At 41.4% G+C, this 23591-nt stretch overlaps 2 protein-coding genes across 2 annotated transcripts in view; one reads left to right on the top strand and one right to left on the bottom strand.

Moving 5' to 3' along the window:
• LOC117896607 (protein pellino) overlaps positions 1 to 23591 on the bottom strand; it is a 33861-nt gene that overhangs the window by 6363 nt on the left and 3907 nt on the right. The window lies entirely within an intron of this gene.
• On the top strand, positions 3462 to 4271 carry LOC117896608. The gene has a single exon (XM_034805042.1). It carries the CDS (start codon positions 3576 to 3578, stop codon positions 4200 to 4202), a length of 627 nt encoding a protein of 208 aa, XP_034660933.1. The 5' UTR covers positions 3462 to 3575; the 3' UTR covers positions 4203 to 4271.

Below are 23591 nucleotides of genomic sequence, written 5' to 3' on the forward strand. Positions count from 1 at the left end.
AATGAAGAATGGACCTAGTAGAACTGCAGTATTAATCGGAATAATAACGATCGGATCTTGCTATATTAATTCCATAGAAATAATCGTTCAAAAAGAAAATTCTTTGTAAAACGAAGAAAGGGCATCTTAGTCTTCGGTGCTAGTTTCTGCTAGTTTTTATTACAGAACTCTTCTGGTATATTCTTCTTTTTTGGCGCATCATAAACTTATTTACAGCAATCTAATAAAGCAGCATGGCGCCGGTTTACGCCCACTCACTCCCGCACACACACATACACACATATGTACACACATCAGCAAGAGGGAGCAAGGGAAGAGAGAGAGAGAGAGAGATGGTGGTCTGCTTTGGGGTTGCATTGATTTTTGCTCATTGCATTTAAACTTGCTCCCCTTTTATTTTATGTGTGCTTGCCCCCATGATGGCGAGCTGCGCTGACTGACGTTGAAAGGGTGCCACCGTGAGACGGTAGGCTGTAGGGGAAGAGAAGGTGGCACCGTTGGGAAGGAGATGGAGGAGGCGCTGCCACGGCACTTGAAATTCTGCAGCGCAGACAGAAATTGCAGCACACAAATGGGGTAGGCAGTGGGGGGAGGGTGGGCAGACTCTGGCCGCGTGCAAGGTGCAAAAGGCAAATGTTTCTCGTTCTCCCACTCTCCCTCCCCCTCTCTCTTTCTTTCTTTGTGTTTGTCTGTCTGCTATCCATGTCTCATTCGTAGGCAAGGCTTCAAATTAGCGCTGCAACTTGGGTTTAGACACGTCTAAAGACATGAAAGGATGTGCACGAGTTGCTGTACAATTTCTGTTCTTAAGGATACAAATATATGTAGAGAGAGGGAGAGACAGCGGCCCTCCAATCTGTTGAAGCAGTGATTATCCTCTACAACAGACATATTTTTCTGTACCACTCGTTTTTGACTCACTGCTTTCGTAGAAGAAATTTTCAGGTTTTTAAATGAATTTAGATTAAAAATGTCCGATATATGTAAGTATAACTGCTAAGACACACTGAGAGAGGGAAAAGAGACAGTGGCAATGTACAATGCTTGTTTAGGCTTATTTAGATTATTTCCTCAAATCAAAAATCATCTTATTGAATGGACTACGTGTAGTTCCTTTCACTTTTGGCCATCAACAGGTGTGTTAACCGACAGCCTGTTGGTTAGCACTCACCTCAGCTCGCTGTTGACCCAACAGATACACATCTTGGTGCAACATTGGACTTAATTATGCCTCCCTTTCAACACCACCACCAGAATCAATAACAAAAGGACCACCCACACGGCAGCGGCATAAAGAAGTAGAGTAGACAGGCTGAGAGGCAACCAAAACTGGGTTAAATTGATTAAGTCTGTGTCTGTCCCGATTATTAATAATACCGACGATGATGGTAGCGGGGGTCGTTTCTCATTTGACTGCTGTCTAAATTAAATTTAATTAACACACCAACTCGAGGAGCAGCAAACAAAAGAACGCTGCTGCCTCTGTCATTCATTGATGGCATCTCAATCGGAATTGGAGTAAATATTTACACAATATGCGTGTAGCGAATGGATACCACGGAATCTACGGCACTCTGCCCAAATGTTACCCTCATATTACACAATTTTCAATTAAAGTAGAGCGAGCGAGCATCCCATCCATTCCTGTTGCTCCCGGCATTTGCATTGCATTTCCCTTCTATGAGAATTCATTAAAAAATTCCATAAATCTTGATTACGGGAAAAGATCGGAGCTTAAATAACATTTTTAGAGGGCTCTCCCTCTCCCTCTCTGCGCCACGATTTGCGTGACTATTTCCACATGCAATCAGCTGTCCCCCCCCTGCTCCTTCTACCATCAAAGAATTTATTGATTTTCAGCGACTACTTATTTGCATACATTTCAATTTCGAAAAACTAACCCAAGCACCGAAACACATTACGAGCGAGGGCCACAGAGTACGTTGCCGGCATTGTCCGTCGTCATGCAAACAGCCAAAAGCCCAACTAAAACTAAAAAAGGAAAAGCAGCAAAAATTCAGCTAGGAGTTACAAACAGAGATACAGATACTGAAAGAGGTATCCGAGAGATACGATAGCTATGCTGGGACTCTGCATTTGGTGTTTGTTTTATCCTTTGTACAGAGAGTATACAAATTTGCTTCAGTAGTTGGCAATGCTGTGAGGGAATCTCGAAATGGATAGTAAATTTGGGGAGTTTTTTTACTGTTCACTGTAAACCCTCTATCAGTTTTAGGGTATCAACGCTTCGGCACACAAGCAATGCTCTGCCCTTTCTGCTTCCTGTGTACATACGGCGTATGAGTTCTGTCTGGTTCTGGTCTATCTGTGGTTCTGGTCTTTTCGTTGCTGTCTGCTGTTTAGGGAAATCAATTTCTTTATCTGTGTGCGCGTGTGTGTGTGTGTGTGTGCGATTGAAGGCTGTACGGACACTGTCATTACAGTGGAAAAAGCGTAAAGCAGTTTTTCCATTATATTGGAACCCCTTCCCCTGCCATTTCATTGCATGACAATGGCTCTCGCGTACCATCGATTTTCCTGCTCTGCGGCCGCCATGGAAAACCGACAACTAGCCCCACAATCGCATTACAATAAATTTTCCAGCAAAACGCAAAGGGCAAACCACTCTTTCAGCCAACATTTCCCTTGATTGCATGCTAAAAAGTGCACCCAGGACTCTGGCAAGGGTGTGGGCTCTTTGAAATCAGGGCAGGTTTACACATAGGTTACTCCCTCTCCCAACCACGAGTCTCTGACCATCGGTTTTTTGCCACATGTGGAGGGTTTAATGTCACGAGGTCGCAGCTTATGCAAATTAATTTGATTATCAGGGTGCATATGCATTACATTCATTTCATTAGCCTATCCCTGCCCTCCCACCTGTACGGCCAACCACTGCCCCGCCTCCTCGCTACAGGTCTCCCTCCACAGGCTTTTAGCATTTCATTTCATTTCATTGCACATCTAATTGAGTTTAACCAGCGGTCACAAAGGGAGAAATGCGTTAAAAGCTAAAAAGCAACAAGCAAAAAGTTCACTTTCGATACAAATAAATATAGGAAAGGCGCTGGAAAATGATTTCATTAACAGCAACGAAACAGATAAAAGTTGTTTCTGACATTGAGAAGCATTTAATAGTTAAAGTTATATTTAGAAAGTACCAAAAGTGAAAGGATTATTTTATGAACAGCGCTTAAGTGTTTAGATTAATTATATGCCCGTCAAAAAGTGAGGAAATGGGGCGCGAACATTAAAGAAACTGAGATTGGACACCCTCCATTGCGCTCTCAGGAATTCCTTTGACTCTCTTATTGATCTCACAGCAGCAACGATCACAAAATTTGCAGCAGGGGAGTTACATTTTGCTGTTTTCTATTCAACAATCGTGCTACTCACAAGGAAATCAAAAAGATCCACATACCATAGGAAAACAAATCACTAATTTCACCTTGCCTACAGCTCAAACAGTTTTCGGTCGCCAAAAGATTAAACAAAACAAAATTTTCGGAAAATTTAAGAACTTACAATTTTTATTTTAATTCAGAGAACTTTCTTCGTTTGATTATTAGTTCATTATGGTTTCTTATTTGGTCATGCTGCTCACATCTATCCTACACGTTGGGCTACAGACCAGCCTCTTCGTGAATATCGATCAACCGATGCCGGTGCCGGGTGGCTTCTACGCCAGCTTCATGATGTACTGCGGTTTCCTGCACTTTCTGGAGGACATGGTGCTGCTGCCGAAGAGGTACAAGCGGCGGCTGTTCTGGCCAGTCCGCTTCGTGATCGAGCTGACGCTAAGCGTTGCCGTCATGGAGGTGTTGGCTTTGGTCTTTTGGGCCCGAATTGAGCTCATCATCTATCTGTGGGTGAAGGCGGCGCTTTGCTTCTACGGCAATATGTCCGAAGAGGAGTACCAACAGCACGAGGCGACCATTATGGGCTCTCTGCTCACATCGATAGCTGCGCTCTTCTGGATGAGTGCCGTTGTGGCCACGGAACCCTTAGAGAAGTCGCGCAAGGACAAACCGCGGGGAAAGAGCTTTAAACAAGAGGAGGAAGTGCAACAGCAGGAAGATATAGAAGAGCAGCAGGATCAGACACAACAGCAGGAACTACTGGAGCAGCTGGAGATGCAGCGTCCAGTGCCGTCGAAGTATCTGATTCTTGCCGATGCCGAGGCAATGTCTTCGCAAACCTAAAAGGCAATTTTCCACTTCCCCAGAGCAATTCAGAAGTGTTCCCTCAACTAGAAGTGCGGTAGCAGAAGACAAATACAGGGGGAACGCCTTTGCAGACCTCCTTGAAAACCCACAAAATCCATAGCCATTCAACAGAAAAGCAAATGACCGAAATTCATACTCAATGCAATAGTTTTATTAAAAGTTCTTGAATTACAGAATCCTTTTAGATTGATTCATTTCTGGATAGAGATCAGTATTTGGATTTGATTGCTGGTTTTTCTATCGTTTTCCCATCAACCTCTCCTTATCAGTTCTTCCTGAACTATTTTCCACATTTTAAAACCATTTCATGGTTGAACTTTTCCGATTGCAAGTTCTCTGCGGCAACTTCTGCTTCTTCTTTTGGTCTAGTTTTACAGCGTGGCAACATGACACAAGACACACTATTTGGTTTGGTTGTGGGGCACACTATATTTATAACTTGTGTAAATCTTTTGAGTTTGTCTGTCAACAGCAGAAATGGAGCGAGAGAGAGAGATGGATTTATTTACATGTGACAACAGCAGCGGAAAAATAGATTTTAAGCTAAAACGACAAAGAATATGGAGGGGTTCTTTTTCTACTCCCACTCCTCCACTCTATTTCATTCTGTCGTTTTATTTCCTTTATTTGTAGAATTTGAAATTTGAGCTGAAGCGAGAGGCAGAGAGAAATATTCAAAGTGCAGTTTGTGACGATGCCTCTTTGCTTTTCACCTGTCAAAAAACGTACCCAAGGCAAAAGTGCAATGGCAGATTAAACAGTAAACATGAGAGAGCAGAAGCAGAAGCAGAACAATGGCAACAACATAAACAGCCAGAGACGGCATAGACGAAACGAAGAGCAAGGCATAAAGGGACAGACGACACTTCTCTCTTTTTTTTTGCAAATATATTGCAGGTGCTCAAGAGCAGCGCAGCAGAGAGAGAGAGAGAGAGAGAGAGAAAGGAACATAGGGGAACACAGAGGGTTGTAGGGGTCTATGCAGAGCAGGTGTTTCGTTACCATATTTTATGTTTAAATTTTGCGGTTTTCGAGGTCTTGCTTTTGCCCATGCCCTGCCCTGCCGGCGGCTCTCATGCCGAAACATGAGCATTGCCCATGAACATATTCATTCGCTTTTCCCATTCATATTCCTCAGATGTTTGCCTCTCCATGTATCCATGTTCATATCTGTAGCTGTGTGTGCACATGGCTTTGTGCTTGCCCCGCACAGCTGTTTGCATTTCAAGAATGAAACTCTCATTGAGACAACTTCAAAAAAAAAAAGCAACAACAAAATTATACATAAGCAGTAAAAGCAGAAACTCGTTTTGGCCAGAAGACGGAGAACAACAACGTTGAAGAGCATACACCAAAAATCGCAAAAAAACAGCAAAAGGCTGTAGAATATGCATACATATGTACATATGTATGTACGTACATAGTCTGTACATATCTACATTAATGCAGAAGATACAGCCAAAAGTGCTTGCATCCATCAGTTACTGTAAAACTGTTGCAATCGCGACAGGGTCAAAAAGTTGAATGGATCATTTGGGGCGTTGGTTCTTTGTTGTTGTTGTTGTTGTTAGCTTCACTCGTTAGCGTCAAGTCACTAATTCCATTTATGCAAATCCCAAATACCCCACTGCTGCGTTGTCAATTTCTTAACAACTTTTCTTTGAACAAAACTCTTTCTCTGTCTTCCATTTTTCCACCTCTCCACTTCTCTTTCGGTTTGTTATATAATCAGCAGAAATTTCGGTTTTTTCGAGTCGCTTTTTAGCCCAAAACCTGAACAATGGCAATGCTTTTTTGTTGGCTTGTCTGCTGCTGCTTTTCGATCTTGCCTCTTTGGCTCTCAGTTTATGCTTGTTCATGCAGCGGCACGTTTTGTACAATTTTTGGTTTGTTTGTTTTTTTTTTTGTTTGCTGGGGGGTTCCTTTCTTGCCAGCTGCTCTTCTGGCAAACAAATTTGCACAAAAAAAAACCAAAACTAACTTAAATGAAACAAACAAACATACGAAGCGGCAGAGAAATAGTTTACTTAACAGAAACATAAAGCAACCGTCTTTCAATTGCTCTTGAGCACGTTTTTTTTGTATTCCCAAATAAAGAAATCCATGGCATATAGTTAACGAATAGTTAACGAATTGGACTTCAAGGAATTGAAATTTTTGTAGATTTAAGGAACGTAGATTTATTTATGTTGGTTTAACGATCCAGAAAGTCTACATTAAATCAATACATTGAACGTCTTAATTAACAAAAATAATAGTTGAGCCGTTACAATAAAATCAGGGTAATTAGAATAAACATTTCCCAGTGGAATAATTATTATTAATATCAATCTCAAGATCAAAGTTTATAGTTTTCCGCTTTGTTAAACTTGATTGGCAACAAGTTCCATTCGGAAAGTTGTTCGCTTCTAGATATTATTGTGTAAGTATTTTTGCTCCAAATTACTTTCAAAAATTCCATTGGTAGAGTATTTTCAGCCACCACTTTGATGTTCTTTCCTGTTGGAATTTTCCTTAATGTTAGCCTACATTATGTTTCCATGTCTATGGGTTTTACTTCAACGCCTGACAGTTTTTTTGTGGCTAAAAATAAATGCCACGAGCAGGCCCAAAGATGGAGATGGAGAGAGAAAGAGAGAAACAGCCTATTTTCGTGCCAACAGTTTCGCTTTTCATTTGTGGAGTGTTTTTCTATTTCCAGAGCCCGCTTTCCACCAACCAGCACCAGCACCACAGTAATGGATGTCTGGTTCCCATTTGGGGCCTGAGTTTCGCACTTCTTTTGGCCTTTGTCTGGAGGCTTTTGCCTTACAATCGAGGCAGAAATGTGCTAATAAGCCACAACCTGAAATGTACTCATCACCAACTGCAAGCCGTTCGTCAGTTAATGATTGCAGGAATATGCTAATTTCCCATCTCTAATTTCCCATTTCCATGACGAACAGTCGTCGCTTTGCTGAGAGCAATTTTAATAAATAAATGCCAAGTGCTGGGCACGACTTCATTCCATCTTTCCATCTATCTCTATATTTATTCTATCCCCTAGTGCCTCTCTATTTATACGTGATTAAGAAATTAATGACCAGCTTTGGCGACAAAAGAGGGGAAACGAAGGAAGAGCCTCGACTCTTTCATAGTTGCATGAAATTTAATTTCCCTGATGAAGTGAAAACCTCTCTCTCCCGCCATCTCTCATGGCATCCATGGATCGTAATTAATTCTGAAATTGTTCATTCTGTCGCCTTTCCAATGGCTTCTCTCGTCTGGGGCCGTGTGACAAAAACTGCCATCAACTTGTGCAAGAAATAGTGCAGAAAATATATCATCATCTCTGCGGCATGATGTCATGGGTTAAAACGCTTACGAATGTGCTTTGTGCCTTGTGCCTGTGCCTGTGACAATGTGCATTTCGTTGGACGGTTCTGTTGTCGTATCAAAAGTTCACAAAGATAACACATTTTTGCAGAGATAAGAGCTAGTTTTTGCACCCTCATAATGTTGTTTACGCTGCTTAAATTTAGGGGGAACTTTAATTAGTTTATGAGCCGCTGCCGCTGCTGTTTCTGGCTCTCGTTTATTGAAATATTTATTGTGCGCTCAAGCACAAAGACAACCGAAGCACTTTGCAGATCAACAAATATCACATCTAGAAGAGAGCTCTTATAAGTATGAAGCATTGTGAAAGTTGATTCACCTGCTAATATACTCGCTGACTAATTCATGTGTTGGTATTCCCTACAAATACACAACAACATTGCCATAAACCAATTTCAATTGATTTTCTCGTCAAAAATAGCCAGCGTCCGTAGGTTGTTAAACTCATTAGCACCCAAAGAGAATAAGGCTCGAGAGAGGAACACAAATCAACCGACAAATAACAAAAAAAAAAACTCCAGTGCTTGAACTAGACGATACCCATTAATTTGTTGATGTATTCTATACATTTATAAAAAGGGAATAATTAAAAGACCAATTCGAGTATAAATCAAAAGATTTCTTATTCATACAGATTTAGAATCTCAGATGCATGCAAATTATTTTATCTCTTAATATTTTGCATCCCGCTATTGCCGTTGCTATTGCTGCACTTGTGTTTTAGTGAGAGAGAGAATGCCCACTGAGAGAGAATCGGTGCAGAGAGAGGATCGCAAGAGCGGGGCACACAACGACTCTCATCGAACGTAATCCTCGCTGAGTGCGAGTGAGTGAGCAAATCGCTGCCCATCAATAGCGTTGTGCAAGCATAGGCAAAGGATGGATATAGGGATGTAACGGTTCTACCTTCGCACTGCTAGGTACGAATACTCAAGTAGGTAGAAAATCAACCGCAACCCAAATTTTGCAGTTTCTTTTCGGCTGCTCCTCTATTTTAATGGGTGTAGGAGTTTGCTGCTTGTCTGCCTCTCTCTCTCTCTCTCTCTCGCTGTATACCTGTGACCAAAAATGGAAAAAGAGCACTTAATTATGTGGCCCAAAAACCGTCAGAAAATACAGCAACCCACAAGCGTCTAATGAGCAAACGGAAATTGAAACTTTTTGGCGCTGTTTAAATAAACATTCAACACACAAAGTGACATAATTTGGCTAAATGAGAGAGAAGAAAAACCAAAAGGCAAAAGAAACTCTATATGTTGCAGGTGCCAAAGCTGCGGAGCGGAGAAACGAAGAGAAAAGCAAACGCAGCTAAAGACAATAACGAGCACACAAAAAAAGTTATGAAAATTGTCGACACAGATAGATGCGTGACTAAAATCGTTATGACATAATATTCATGCCACCAAAACGCGTTGAAAGGAAGCAACAAATTTATAAAAATAAAACGCGGATTTTATAACAATAAATAATAAAACGCCAAAGCACGTTGTCTTACTCCACAAAGCACCCCCTGGCAGTATAAGGCGACCGTAACGTAAAATCTAACGAGAACTGGGGAAAAATCGTTTCAATTTATGATGGAGTAGGGGAACTTCAGTTAATTGGTGGGCTAACAGGGGAGGCACACAAATTATCTGGCAAACCATTATCAATAAAAGGCATCGAGGCCCTGTAACATGGCAGTGATCGACAGACTATTGACCCATATACGACGAGTACCGTGGAGATCCAATGACTCTCCCCTCTAAAGCACTCAGAGAACTTCCATTTGAACAGTAAATCGTAGATCAATCAATATTTTTATATACCCTTACTTTTCGGGCATTACAAAGTGGGGCTACCTACTGATAAGGTAATAATCCCCTTTCTAAATGAAGGCTAGACAGACTTGCAAGAGCCACAAACACATAAATATATTTATTGAGTACAAATGAGGTTAACGAAGGTAAAGGCTGGTTTTTAGATAAGAACTTTTTAGAATGCTGATTCTTAACTGGTAGAGAACATTTTCCAATCGGATATAGAACTGTGTTTTGTATTTGCTGAGTTGCTGTGCGTATTAGGAATGTCTTTTTGCGTAAGATACTTATCAAAAGTCTCCTCACAACCCACGACAACCTAATGTAGACATTAATCTAGTAAATGCCTCATACTTATGTGATCCATTTCCAAGAAACTTCCAGGGTGTTAGCGATGTTGGTGTTCTATAAATAGTTATTTTCTTTTATTCTGCTCAATTCTTATTGCTTTTTCTTTCCATTGCATTGCTTCTGCTTTGGCTTCTTTTCTTTTCCCTTCGTTTGCTTCTGCTTTCCGTGTGTGTGTGTGCGTGTGTGGCGGTGGGTTATTTTTGGTCTTTATCGTTTTCATTGTTTTTCCATTGGCCGTGCATCGAAGCATGCTTGCATCCATCTATCCAGCCATCCATCCATTCGATTAAATGGAAACGAATCGAAACCATTCCAATTGGGAGAACCCTACAAAGAAGGGAATGTCTCTATTTTTGGCAGAACTGGAAAGATTTATGATCAAACGTCTGCTGTCTGCCATGCTGACAGTCAATTCTGTTTGGATCCCAGCTACAGCTACAGCTTCAGTGAGCCACGTTTACACGGGTTTAATTGCCCGTCCAGCAGAGAGGAACAGAACCAGCAACACGGCACGGCACGACAGGAAATGCTCGGTTCGGGCGGTTGAAAATTGGTTTTATTTTTTGTATTTTTTCTGTCGCTGTGGATGTGGCTAGTGGCTGGTTGCTGTTGCTGGGGGCTGCTACTCCCCGCCCAATGACTGACCGTGGTTTTGAGAACTGGCTGGGACTGAGGTTGGGGCCGGGGCCGGGGCCGGGGCAATGGCCATAATCAAGCCAATTTAATAATATGTTACGCTGCACACAATTTCACCTGCAAGCGGACAGGCAACCAGCAACAACCAGTCCATGGGTCTGGCTGTTCTCCACAAAAGGAGAAGTACGAATAACAAAGAGAAAACCCCGAGACGAAAGAGAGCCCCACAAACCTGGGCAGACTCTCAAATGTTTCTAGCAAGAAACAAAAACAAATATCTTGCAATTTGATTAAAATATACAAAAAATGCTTACGTTTTTATTCCGAATATGGAATGGACAATACTTGAAATAATTTTTGGTATAATAATGTAGAAAAGGAGAACTGCAATCATATGAAGACTTGTAAAACCTTTTGGCTGTGGTTTAACATTCCAAATTTGGTTACTATTTAAGATGCAATAATGATGGTTCTACGACCAGAACCTGGTGCTATAAGCATGATCTGCATGCGAAGCATAATAGCTACATAAAGAGGTAACAAGAACGCAATGAACCTGGAGAGTAAGCAGATAACAAAAGAAAGGAGCTAAGCAAAAGAAGAGAAGATTGAATGCGCGGAAAGAGGAAGGAGAAGACAAATCAAATTTTTGGCCATGCTCTGTACGTGACACACCCGTGCGAAGGGAAAGAGAAGTGGGGAACAAGCGACGCAGAGAAGCACACAAAACACGTCAAAGAGAATATTTTGTTGCGCATTAGAAAAAAGTCTTTTGCGTCAAGCCTGCGACTTGCATAAGGAAAAAAGAAAAAGAAACGGAATACAACTCCTTTACTTTACTCTACCCACAACCCAATCGACAGCAGCAAAACACACAGCAGCTGCCACAAAGGGCAACATTTTGTGGATAATGACGAACGATGTTGTTGTTGCTGTTCTTGTTGTTGCGGCAATTTTGCACGTAATTCGTCACGTTGCAAAAAACAGAGAAAAAACATATTGCTGTTTTTGTTGTTGATTATGCATTGAAAATTTGCCAGCCAAAAGCAACAATCTGCATGGCCTCTCCCTCCCCCCTGCCCACAAAATGTTGTCTGGCAACACTCACTCAAGCATGCACAAGAGAGAAAGGTGGAGCGAGAGGGTGATCGGGGGAGAAAGAAAGAGAGTAGGAGAGCTGCGAGTGAAAGAGCTAGAGCTGAATAGCTAAAGGGTGGAGTAACTAGAGTGGGAGAGGCAGAGGGGACATCAAGATGTACTTGCATATTAGATGGAAGATAAGGAATTCGAAGAGTGGTAAAGGCACAGCAAGGTGGGGAGGCCACTCACCTCTCCTCTCAATTTCTTTGTGTTACGAATACACCAAAATAGGCAAGAATTGTGAGAGAGCTTTTTAGGAAGACCCTACACTAATTTGATATAACTTGAGAGAGAGGGCATGTGAGAGAGTGGTAAATGGCACTGGGCAGAAAGGAAGAGAGTCGAAGAGAGAGAGAGTCACTCAGCCTCAGGCAACAAATATTAAAATGCACATTCGCAAGATAGCAATGGAGCAACAACAACAACACTGAATGCCGACAAGCAACATTGAACGAACATTCACCAATTCGTGCGCCAATTAATGCAAAATTGAAATGAAGCCATAAAATATAATTTGCCATAAGGCTTTTGGCACGCCCACAACTGCCCCTTCCCTATGCCAGGCACCGTCTTGTCCTTTTGGTTCGTTGACATTTTGGATTACATTCGATTTGACATTTGCCCGCACAACCCAATCGATATGGAGCGAATGGGATTTATATGCATACATTTGTATGTACGAGTATGTGTATCCAAATCAAGGCGTCTATAACGAATTATGTCAATCAACTGGCGGCAAGCAGTCAGATGTCAAAGGTCACAGACCAAAAAGCAAACAGAAAATCTGAAAACGTGCAGTTTTGGGTCAGACACGGCATGACCTCCAATTCCGATGAAACGGCACACACAGAGACCCGACCTAACAGTAGGGAAAGAGGAGGTGGGTGGAATGGAGAAAGTGCCACTGTGTGTGTGTGTGTTGTATTGATTGACCTGCAGCGTGTCCCGTTACATGAAATGGGTATGAGAGTCTTATTGCGATAATATCGGAAGCAGCATTTTCTTTAATAGCGATAGTTGGAGAAATCAAATCAATTATGTTTTGATTGCAGATCGATAAACACAGTGGAGATCGGTGATCGGTGGAGAAAATCTATGCCCACTGATCCAAAAATATTTTCAAAAGCAAGAAAGAGTGGAAATTTCAATGAGTCATGGAATATCCGAATATTTCTACTCTAATTATAGGCTTTCCATTTGTATTCCAACTAAGTATTTATTACAAAGAACCGGAGAATCGTTGCACAAATCATTAATTAAAAGCCATTGCCACGAGGCTGAGGTTTCTTTTGCAAGAGGTAACAATTTTCGAAATTCCACACAAAAACATTTCTTGGGAAATATTCGTAACACGAATGTGTATGTGTGTGTATGTTTTCTATGTAAAATACACAAGAATACGTTTATTTGAATACCCAGACCCAGGCTGGTAGACGACCCCTGCTCTCTCGCACTCACCTCCCACTCACAGGCCGCACATGCATGTGCTGGCAATACATTTGTTGCCAGGCCAACCAACAACTGTGCCGATTATGTCACTCATGGTGGCTGTATGGGTTAAAGAACAGGTCTCTCTCCTCTACCCCCCACTGCTTGTGCATCCCGCATCTTGTGGCTTTTGGCTCTGGGGTCTTCGGGGTTCTCTGGGCTTCTTAGGCAGCCCCTCCTCATGACAACAGAGTTGATTGTGGCGGCTGACTGGCTTATTTCTGTGCAGCATGTTGCAACGATCTAAAGATTCTTGCTTAGAATCTCTGTGGGAAAACAATGCTAAAAACATGCAGTGGAAGGAATTTATATTAGCATAATGCATTCTGCACTTTTAACTTATGTATGGATGGAGTTCACATCTTCTGGATACCTTCCAACAGAGTTTTCACTGTAAGATTCATACATTTATCCATCGCAAAATGGTAGTGATGGAAAGACCCTAAGTGACATGTTGAGAAATGGCCTTTAGAGCTGTCATCCCCGTTAACCACACAATTCTTAGGTTAATGCCAAAAATAACTTGGGACCCGTACTCCCATTCCATTCCCTTCACATTCAGGGATCCATAACCGAATGGCAAATGTCAGAGAGCACAAGAACCACTCTCAGCAAACAGCACAGCAATTTAATTGTTGAAAAAAAATGTTTCTTTTTGCAACCAATGAGGAGGGGATTTGTACTCCTCAATTTTTAATGGGCTGCCGCTGGCGCCCTGTGCGACCCGACCACGACCCCATTTTTTGGGTGAGAGATGCCCTTGTTAAGCATGAGAAGTATGTACATCCTTACATACACAAATGTACATATGTACATCTGTATGTATCTGTACATATTCTTTGTTGTTATTTTAATTTTGCTAATGCAACAAACGTTCGTTTCTCGAAGTTCCGTTCTAGTTTCCAGGGGGGGTTCTTTGGTGTTGCTGTCCCCATCCCAAAGCACCAGTGCCCGACTCCAAAGTGATTTACGAAATGCCAAGAATTTGTCGATTCGATTACGTTGAGTGAGTGAGCCTAAAGGTTATTCATCAGAGAGAGGTTCGTATGGGTAACGGTACTTTTTGAAAGGAAGTAAAAGAAAAAGCATTGGAAAGAGAGAAATTTGTCATATTGAATACCAAAGCTCTTTATACCCTATAGCAGCAGGTGGCATGACAATTTGTACTATTCTCGAGCATTCTCTTTTGCAATCTAAAGGAAAAACCAAGTCTTAAAGGGTGTGGTTTTATTATTGGATTCACACTCCATTCCCTGTTTGCAGCACACGTTTTATAAAAGTCATAGATACCCACACCACTCAAGGGTATACTCGTACTTGTAAGAAATACATTAGTAAAATTTACCATGGCGCACTTTCAATTTTAGTTGTTGTTTTGGCCGCCACCCCCCTCCACCGTTTCTTTTGTTTACTTTAAGTTTGAAACAATTTGGAGCGGATATTGACGCAAAACTTTTGTTGCCCCCAACACATGGGGAGGCCCATACTTGTACAAATATGCATACTACTATAAGTACAGCATATACTCTAGGTGGGTTTTTTTTCTATTTAGTTTTCCGTTAGTGCTGCACTAAACACGATTTTCTTATCTACGGAAGTGAGAAACGAAAGAAAATACATACGCGCTTAAAAGCGGTTCCCCGATAACCTTCGCACATTGCTGACAAGGCTAAGCAACATGCATGCCACTAAACTACATATGTACATATGTATGTATGTATGTACATATGCACATATCTTTTGCATTGTAATGGTGGGTAGTTCCCACCGCTATGATCTGAAGAATATCCATAAAAAGAAGAGCCAAATCCAAAGTATGTACTTTTCTTTCCATAGAACAATAGTACAGAAATCGATAACTCTTTTGTCATTTTGTTTGTCTAATAATAGAGTCTATTCCCATATAGCAGATACCACAACGTAGTACTCAAGAACGAAACTCGTAAATAATCATGACAGACACCTGAGAAACCTGTCATGAGGCATCCCATCTATCCCCCCTCGTTATCGTGCCACTCCTTGCCACACACCTCACACCACATTGTACAACAGATAGTGTTCTCGTACTCCACATATCCCACCATACAAAATTCGAGTCAATTGGGGAACCATTACGGGTCGCAAATCGATTTAACGCGCTTCGAAAATAAACGCACATGCACAGAGATCGGAATAGACAGAAAACAAAACAAGGCACAAGCCCGCAATGCAATTCCACGATGATTCCCCCTTTTACCCCTACAATATCTTGATGTTTGTTCAATGAATTCTCAAATCGCCAAAGCGTGCAGATAATATTGTATTTAATTGCAACAACACGAATGGCGGAAGGCCTGCATCAAAGTCGCCAACTCAGATACCCTTTGCAGATGGTTGTATACAAGTTAAGAAGTTGCTATTTAATTATTCAGTTTGTTTATTAATCTTTATGATGTGTCACCAATTGCTTGTCAAAATCATAATACCAGCTTCTCCCCATAGGGTATCAAGAGTAGACAAATAAAAGAATGGAAGGGGAGCGGGAAATCAATTTCTCATAGATTTTTAATGCAAATGAAATGCTATGGGCACCCATATGGACAAGCCCGGTTCAGTCCACACACACGGGCGCACACACAATGATACTCTTATACCGCCACCACAGCCCACTCTTATACGAGTACAAGCAGACATGCACAGACATGACAAGTAGCCAGATGCAGCAGCAGCAGAAGACAGAGTAAAAGAGAGAGAGAGAGAGCAGTGAACAGATAGAAACAAAAACCGCAAATTGCGTTGACAAGTGCAGTGCACACAAACACAAACAGACACACACACGCACACCTTGATGATGGCCTGGGGGATTTATGGATACAGATCTCTGGAGGAAAACGCCATGTGGGGGGTAGGGTCCATGTCAACAACACTCGCCTGACAGCGTCGCCGTTGACTTCGTCAATAATCAGACACTGAACCCAAAAGACGCAGTGCAGACAGTGGAGTCAGTCTCAAGGCGACAATTACAGAGAGACGAAGACGGCTGGACAGACAGAAAGAGCAGAAGCATAAAGCATGAATGAAAGTCGAATTGTGGAATACCCTTTTAGATCTGAAAGCTTAACCATCGCAAGGCAGAACAACTACAGGAAATGCCAACAATAGTTATCAACAATCAATTTAGTCATCCTATCAATCAACTGCTTTTCCATTTTAAAAGCAAAATAATGAATTTGCGTGCGTGTGCGTGTGTGGGAAGGGCATTAAAGTTGCAGTTTTCATGTCTCAACTTTTGCTTGTTTGACTTGAACTATTGCGACGAGAGTTTTATTTTTCTTTGCGTTTTTACTCTTCTTTAACTCTCTTTTTTCCTCCGCTTTTATTTCACATTGTTTGCAGCGACAATTGCAATTGCAATTGCCATAATCAGTGCAAAGGCAGACGCCGCCGCCAACAGAGACGATACAAAGGCCAAGGGGGGCTGCTGCTACTGCTTCTCACTTTCACATAAAGATAGAGAGAGAGAGAGAGAGAGACAGTGGAGTAAACTATTTGAAGGTGGAAAAGCTGGTCAGCGACATTGCACCATTGCCTCATCGATCGTTTGGTATTGTATCGTATCTGGTGGGGCTCGACTCCGAACCAGTTTTACTTCCATCTATGACGCATGCAACATAACGAATCCAGCAGCAGCCAGCGAGTTTTCTTTTTTATTTTTCTTTTTCTTTTACGGCAGTGAAGCGATGATTTAATCGGTTTGGATTTCATGGCGCATAACAATTGCCTCGATCTTTCCGATTCATTTTAAAAATAAATAACAGAGCGCTATTTTCCCGGACAGAGTTTGCATACCCTTGAAGCCCTCGCCACTCTTATCGGATTTTATTTTATTGCATGTATAAACCGATTTTTATGTGCATCCTCTTTATAGTATTTACTATGGTGTTGTTCTTGCAGTTTATAATTACTGCTTCGATTGTTTCCCATCTCGCAATTAATTGAGTTTTCTCAGTATTGATAAGAAAGAGCCATGCCCAGAAGTATAATGGGAATCCCGGGGATGTTATTTATAAGATAACGTCTATTTATATTGCGAATTGTCGTTGCAGAATCTTTAAAGAAACTTGACCCGAACTTGTATACTCGAAATCCAAAAACTCTGCTGACTTCAATTCGAGTTTTGGTCCAAGTTCAAAGCCTTCAATTGAAATGCATTATCCTAAATTAAAGCAATCAAGTGCTGCAACACTTTTTAACACAAAAACACTCTCTTCCTTTCTCTTGCCTTTTATCGGTTAGTTTTTTTTGTTATTTGTAACAGCTTTTAAACACAAAAACACACAGACAGCCACGGGACAGACAGGTCTGGACACAATAGTTGATTAAATTTTCGCTTGTTTTTGTTTTCCTTGGTTTTGTTTTTATTTTTTGTTGGTTTTTATAAAAGCATTTTCATGTTTTAATCACTGATCTGCCTCAACCATTTGTTAGTTAATTGCAGCAATTTCAGCAATTTCATGGATGTATTACCCGTTTTTTGTGCTGCTTCAAAATATGTACTTCAATATACTCTTAATTGGTGGCAGATGTTGAGACAAGAGCAGGGTACGCAATGCCGAGAGGGGAAGAGGTGGGCAGAGGGTAGTGCAAAATATAAGAAGATTGAAACAAAAGCTCTATTAAAATGATTCATTCAAGTGAATTCACTTGTGAGGTCATCTCAAGCGCAGGTGTTACTGAATTATGTGCATCGTTGTCGTCGTGTCTTTGCCAGGTAATTAAGATGAGATAATCAATGATCTACGAACAGGCAAAGGTATGCACTACGAGTGTATCCCAAAAATAATCATAATAAGGCCATAAATCTCTGCTAATCTTATCAGGCATGCAAAATCCTCTCGTTGATCCCAAAATAATCCACTCCCAGGTAATGGAGAGGGTACATGTGTACCTACGATAGCCTTGTTTTTGCCAACGACAAAGGCGAGGGAGGGAGGATTAAAGAGAGTTTATTATAAGCGGATTATGTGTAAAAATAGACAAAACTATCTGACATTCGATAGCCATACGGAGATAGACATCTCAGGGAAATTGTAAATTCCCTAATATATTATCTTTCAATTTCATTGCAAATTCTTTGCAAGTATTTCGTGAAAAAGTTCTTTAAACTCTACGATTCTTGCGAACGCGTTCAAAGTCACGACCGCATTTGAATATTGTAGTATTCCCCCACCCACTCCACTCCCCCCTCTTGCTTATCAGCAGTGACAGAATTGTTATTCCGTGCTGTACGTCTCTCATTTTGCGTTGGTTCTGTGTCTGCTTCAGCTTCTGGAAGCCAAGAGTCAAGACATTGAAGATAACAACAATTACCATTGCAATGTGTTCCCCCTCTCTCTTATACCACTCCCCCAAGCAGACACCCACGTACAGTCGAACAGTTGATTTCGAAATTATAGGATAATAAGCTTTGTTCAAAGAGAGTGAGTGTCTCTCAGTATTTTGATAGTTATCATGATTGGAAAACATATAAAGTTGTTTAAGTTTATAGAATCATGGCTTAATAATTGAATAAATAATAATATTTTAATCATTTTGTAGTTGTATAAATAATGCAACTAATAACTCAATTTGTATTCATGGAAACCCTATTTAATTTAACTACTGCAATCGCTTTTTTATTCAAAAGTCATCTTATAAATAAATCTCCTCTCCTATTTCCCGTATAATAAATCACATAGCTCGATGAGAATATTTACTCTCATTTAAATTGTTAAAATTGTAACCATCTGTCGATAGTTTTAGTGTTCTATAGTTATTTTATTTTTTTGAATATTCAAATATTTACCATTTCGCAAAGAAAGGCGAAGGCAAATGCCAAAGTATGCAAAAGATGCAATTATTTTCACAGAACTTATTCGTTTTATTTGAACCAGGAACACAGAAAAGATACAGCCATCAGTTGCCTCAAATCAATACCATAATTATGCATATAAATAATAGAGAAGTAATGGACACCTTGGGTGCCACTTCCTCTGGGTTCCACAATCTCCAAGTTGGGAGGGTGTAAGCTGTAAACTGCCAAGCAAACTATTGGCTGCAAAAGTGGGTCAACAGCAAAACCACAACAATAACACCCAATAAATGCCACACAGCAAATTGTGTGCCAAGAATGTATCTGTGAGCGGTGTGTGTGTGTGTGTGTGTGTGTGTGTGTGTGTGTGTGTGTGTGTGCAGTTACAAATCAAAGTACTGACAGACCCAACCCAACTATAGAAAACCAAAATGCATGGCATGGCATGGCAGGCGCGCCTTCATCATCATCATCAACAGCAAATGCATAGAAATCGTAATCATTGCAGTTTGTACATCAATTTTCGCGTTTAAAATGCGAAAATAACGCGAAAAGTTATGCGAATTTCCACACACACACAGAGGGAGAGAGAGGAGGGCACGCTTTGGAGACAGGAAAATTGTCTATTAACACTCCAACTAATGCTATTACGCGCCAACTAACATGGAAATTATGCAAGTAAACAGTTTAATTGGGTCAACGAAAATGGGGGCAAAAGTGTGAGCCGGGAAAATGCATTTCCTGAGGTAATGGCAGAACGCTACCGTCCCCAAGTTAATCTGTTGCAGCAGCGGCAGCGCCTCTATCTCCTAACTGGAGCAACGAGCACAAAGTTGGCTCTGGGGCTTAACCCGAATGTAAGGGAATAATCGGAGATGGTGCAGGAAGGAGTGGTGTAATCCGTGTGGGGTATCTACAAGCATCTAATACTCCCTGCACTTTGGTTCTGATGCAAAGTAGTAATAGAAGAAGAATAGGTTGCATTTTGCACGCCAGAAGTTACTTACTTTGTACCCCAAATTCTTTACACCTCCGACATTTTCTTCAAGCAAGCACCTTAAGAAAGCTCATAAATTCCCATGACAATCCCATAAATATTTACATTTCAAAATTAAATACAGCTTCTGTGGGAAATTTAGCAGTTGTGATCTAATCCCGAAACAATACAATTTTTAAGTAGAATTCTTTGCAATTAAAGTTTAAGGTTCATCTTTTGGATGCAACAACAAACAAAACCTGAAATAGAATAAAAGTAACTGTTCATGAGACAACGCCTAAGCCGGGAGATAGACAAGGCTAACAAGCCGCTCTCTCTCTCCCTTGCACTGCCTCCTACCTGAGACCTCCTACCTCTAAATCTAACGCCAAACAACTCCAACGTACAACCCACGCGATTTTCAACTACTTTTAACGAGCTCTATAGCATACATATTTATTTATTTATTTATAGTTGTATTTATGGAGTCAACAATAAGCACAGGAATTTCCCATTTCTGGTCTTTGTGATCTCTGCAATTTCTGTCTTTGCTGTGTGGGAAATAAATTGTTGAAAAAAAGCGTAAACGCGCCAGACATTGAGATTTGAATGGAGATGGTGGGTGGTGTGGTAATTATTTCAAATGAGTTCACAAAACCACATAGAAACAAACAAAGCAAATAAACAATAAATTAACGAAAAAAATAATAAGTAAATGGGGAATAGGACCTGATTCCCTTGCAGCTCGTCTAATGTAATATTTCCACGATTTTAGTCTCGGTATTCTAGGTAGAAAATTGATCAGATAGCATACAAGTTTCTGACTTGGCATGGCCAGATATTATATCTTGGCAAAAATCGTAGTGTGTTTCCCTCTGCTCTTAATGCGAGTTCCCAAATAACTTCATAATCGTCGTACCCTCTGTCAGGGTATAGAAAAAGTTTCAAAACAAATACCATTCCAACTCCGGTTCGCTGTCAAAGTCAAGTGGTGCCCCCTGCAGTGGGGGCGTGGTGGGGCGGTCAGCGAAAACAGTTTCCAATTGCCTTCAAAAAACATTTTGGGTCTCAAAAAGTTTTCAAGTTAAAACTTACCTGCAAAAAAAGAAAGAGAAAAAATGTTTTAAGACAATTTATTGAAGTAAAGTTATTTTTTTGGTTCCCAAAGAAGGACAGAGAGGGAGCGCAAGGTATCAGCTTGATGGCAAGCCAATGACCCAAGGAAAGAGGCAAAAAGAGACAAAGAGAAAGAGAGATGGCGAGAGAGCAATATCCTCTATCCTTTGTGGCAAACACTGTCCTCCTGTCTGTTGTCGTCTGCTGGCTGGCACACTCTCCAGCGCTCACTTTCCTGCGGGCGCATTGTCTCTGCATCAAAACCTGCATCCCGCTCCCTGCCCCACAGGAAACTAAGCCAACTTCCTTCCACACAAAGGATGTGGTGGCTGCAGCTGCTGCTGCTGCTGCCCCTCTCGGTTCGCCCTGATGGCAGCCAGACCGACCACTTAAAGGAAGACCAACAACATCTTTGCAACAAGGAAGCTTAACCTGAGCTTCGCATCTTCCTTGCTTCTTTTCTCCTTATCCTTATTCATCATTCTCGCACACACACAACAGAGACCGGAAATGCTCGAAGAAAGAAGAGACCCAAAATGAAAGCAAAGTTCAAAGCGCGCTTAAAGGAGCAGTTTGCGAGCTGCATTTAAAGTGCAGTATATGCACGAGGAATTAAGGTCAAATCATATACAAAAGCCTCCCTCTGCCCCCCTCGCCAACCCATTCACGACAAGCACAAACATGTCTGACAGCAGCAGCCAGCAGCAGCTGAGGGGGAGTTGGTGAGCTGTGAGACGGTCTAAGCCCGCATTCATCTCTCTCTCTCTCTCTCGCTCTCTCTCAGCCAACTTGTCTGTGGTCGTGGTGTCTGTCTCTGAGAGCTGCTCTGGGCATGGTATTAATGACAACGACATGGAGCATAGTTTGCCGTGGCATTTGATACCTCTTAATAAAGGTAGGGGAGATATGGTTTACCAAGAAATGTGATAAATGATCGTTAACAGGGCTAAATGATCGTTAACAATATTAAACTCGTGTCGTGTCGCTCTGGGAAATTGGCACACCAATTTAAAGTCATTCCACATCATTAAAGAATGTACAAGAAACAATCGAAACAATTGTAAGCAGACAGTTTCCTTGAAAGTACAAAATACACATTCCACGTATAGGCATGTAAATAACTTCGAACTTCCTTCAACCCATCAATTCTTAGGCTTGCTGTAGACCCTCCCCGTGGGGGGTGCAGCCTCCATTGTGTGCGAATCCAATAAACCCTGAATTGTATATTATCTTTGTTCTGTGACATTTAATAAAAGTTTAATCGACTGTCTACTGGGTGTTCCAATGGTCGTTCACCCTCTCGCGACTTCCTCTGGCTGTCTCTTTCTCGCTCCGGCTCTCTGTTACTCTGTCTCTCTTCGTTGTTTTGTGTGCGACAATGTTGGCACCACTTTTTATGCTATTTTTTATGAAACATTGTTTCGTTTTTTTTTTTGCAGGATGTGTGCAAGTTTTCAGTGCAGCTGCAAATCGGCGACGCGCATATCCTGCCCACACACATCCTGCGGGGAGGAAAAGGGATCTCTATCTCTCTCTGTCTGTCAAAACCCCCTTCTCTACCCGCCAAATACTGACAAAACCTTCAACACTCCCTCCCGAAATTTGCGAAAATTAAATGCATTCATTAAATAATTTTCATTTTCACTTTTATATTTTTTTCACACCACAATTTCCGAAATATTCATTGGAGCACAGAGCCCCCCATGCAAATTGTTGTAACTTTCACTCGTGAGGAGGAGAAAGAGGAGGAGGAGGCTTCAAAGAGGCTGTGGTCGGCCACACCCAATGTGGGTCAGGCAGCAAAGTTTTTATTTGGTTGCTTTTATTTCTTGGCTTTTCTGGGGTTTGGTGTAATCTTAAACGGCTTTTGTGCGAGTTCAAATGGCAATGTACGGTGGGACGTGGGGATGGCAAAATTTGCTTCCAAACTGTTTGGGTCCATGTCCGAGAGATGGGCGCGTTGGATAGGCATGAACTTTGAACCCAACTGAACTTCTCTGTTCATTCCTCATCAGATCAATGCTCGCAAGCAGTAAATATTACAGTTGAAGCAGTTTTGAGCAAGCAGTGGGAGGAGGGTACAAAGCAGTTGCTGATTCCTCTCTTTGTCCTCTCTCTTTCTCTCTCTCTTTTTCTGTATGGAATCCAATTGGAAGAGACCCCGAAAAACACTCGTGATTAGACAAGTACGAAATGTGTTATTCCACCCGTATTAGTTTATTTATCCAGTCCAGCGTACCGTTCATGTTGTTGATTTTGCTGACAATTTTCTGAGCTGCCTGTGCTTATCACGGCTACACACACACATGCCACACATGTGCCACACACAATCCTAATTAAGGTTCACTTCAGAAATCCAGGTCACGTGTGTTTACTTTTACTTGTCTGATTAAATTCTTCTCATTTTTGTATTTTTTTCTGCTGCGCTTGCTGCATCTCCGAACTAATCAGAGAGAGCGAGAGATTCTCATGCACATTATCTGAAAGTATTTTTCTCTGGTTTCATTCTATCTCTGTTTGGTCTTATCAGTTGGCTGGCAGTGCACTTTGTGTGTCCGAAACAAAAGTGAAATGATAAGGCAAGGGCAGACAAATGAAATGCAGCTAAAAATCTGACAAGACAAAGAGTAATCTCTGGAAACGGAAACCCATTT

Source organism: Drosophila subobscura, chromosome O, assembly GCF_008121235.1.
Source record: "Drosophila subobscura isolate 14011-0131.10 chromosome O, UCBerk_Dsub_1.0, whole genome shotgun sequence".
NCBI classification, from domain to species: Eukaryota; Metazoa; Arthropoda; class Insecta; order Diptera; family Drosophilidae; genus Drosophila; species Drosophila subobscura.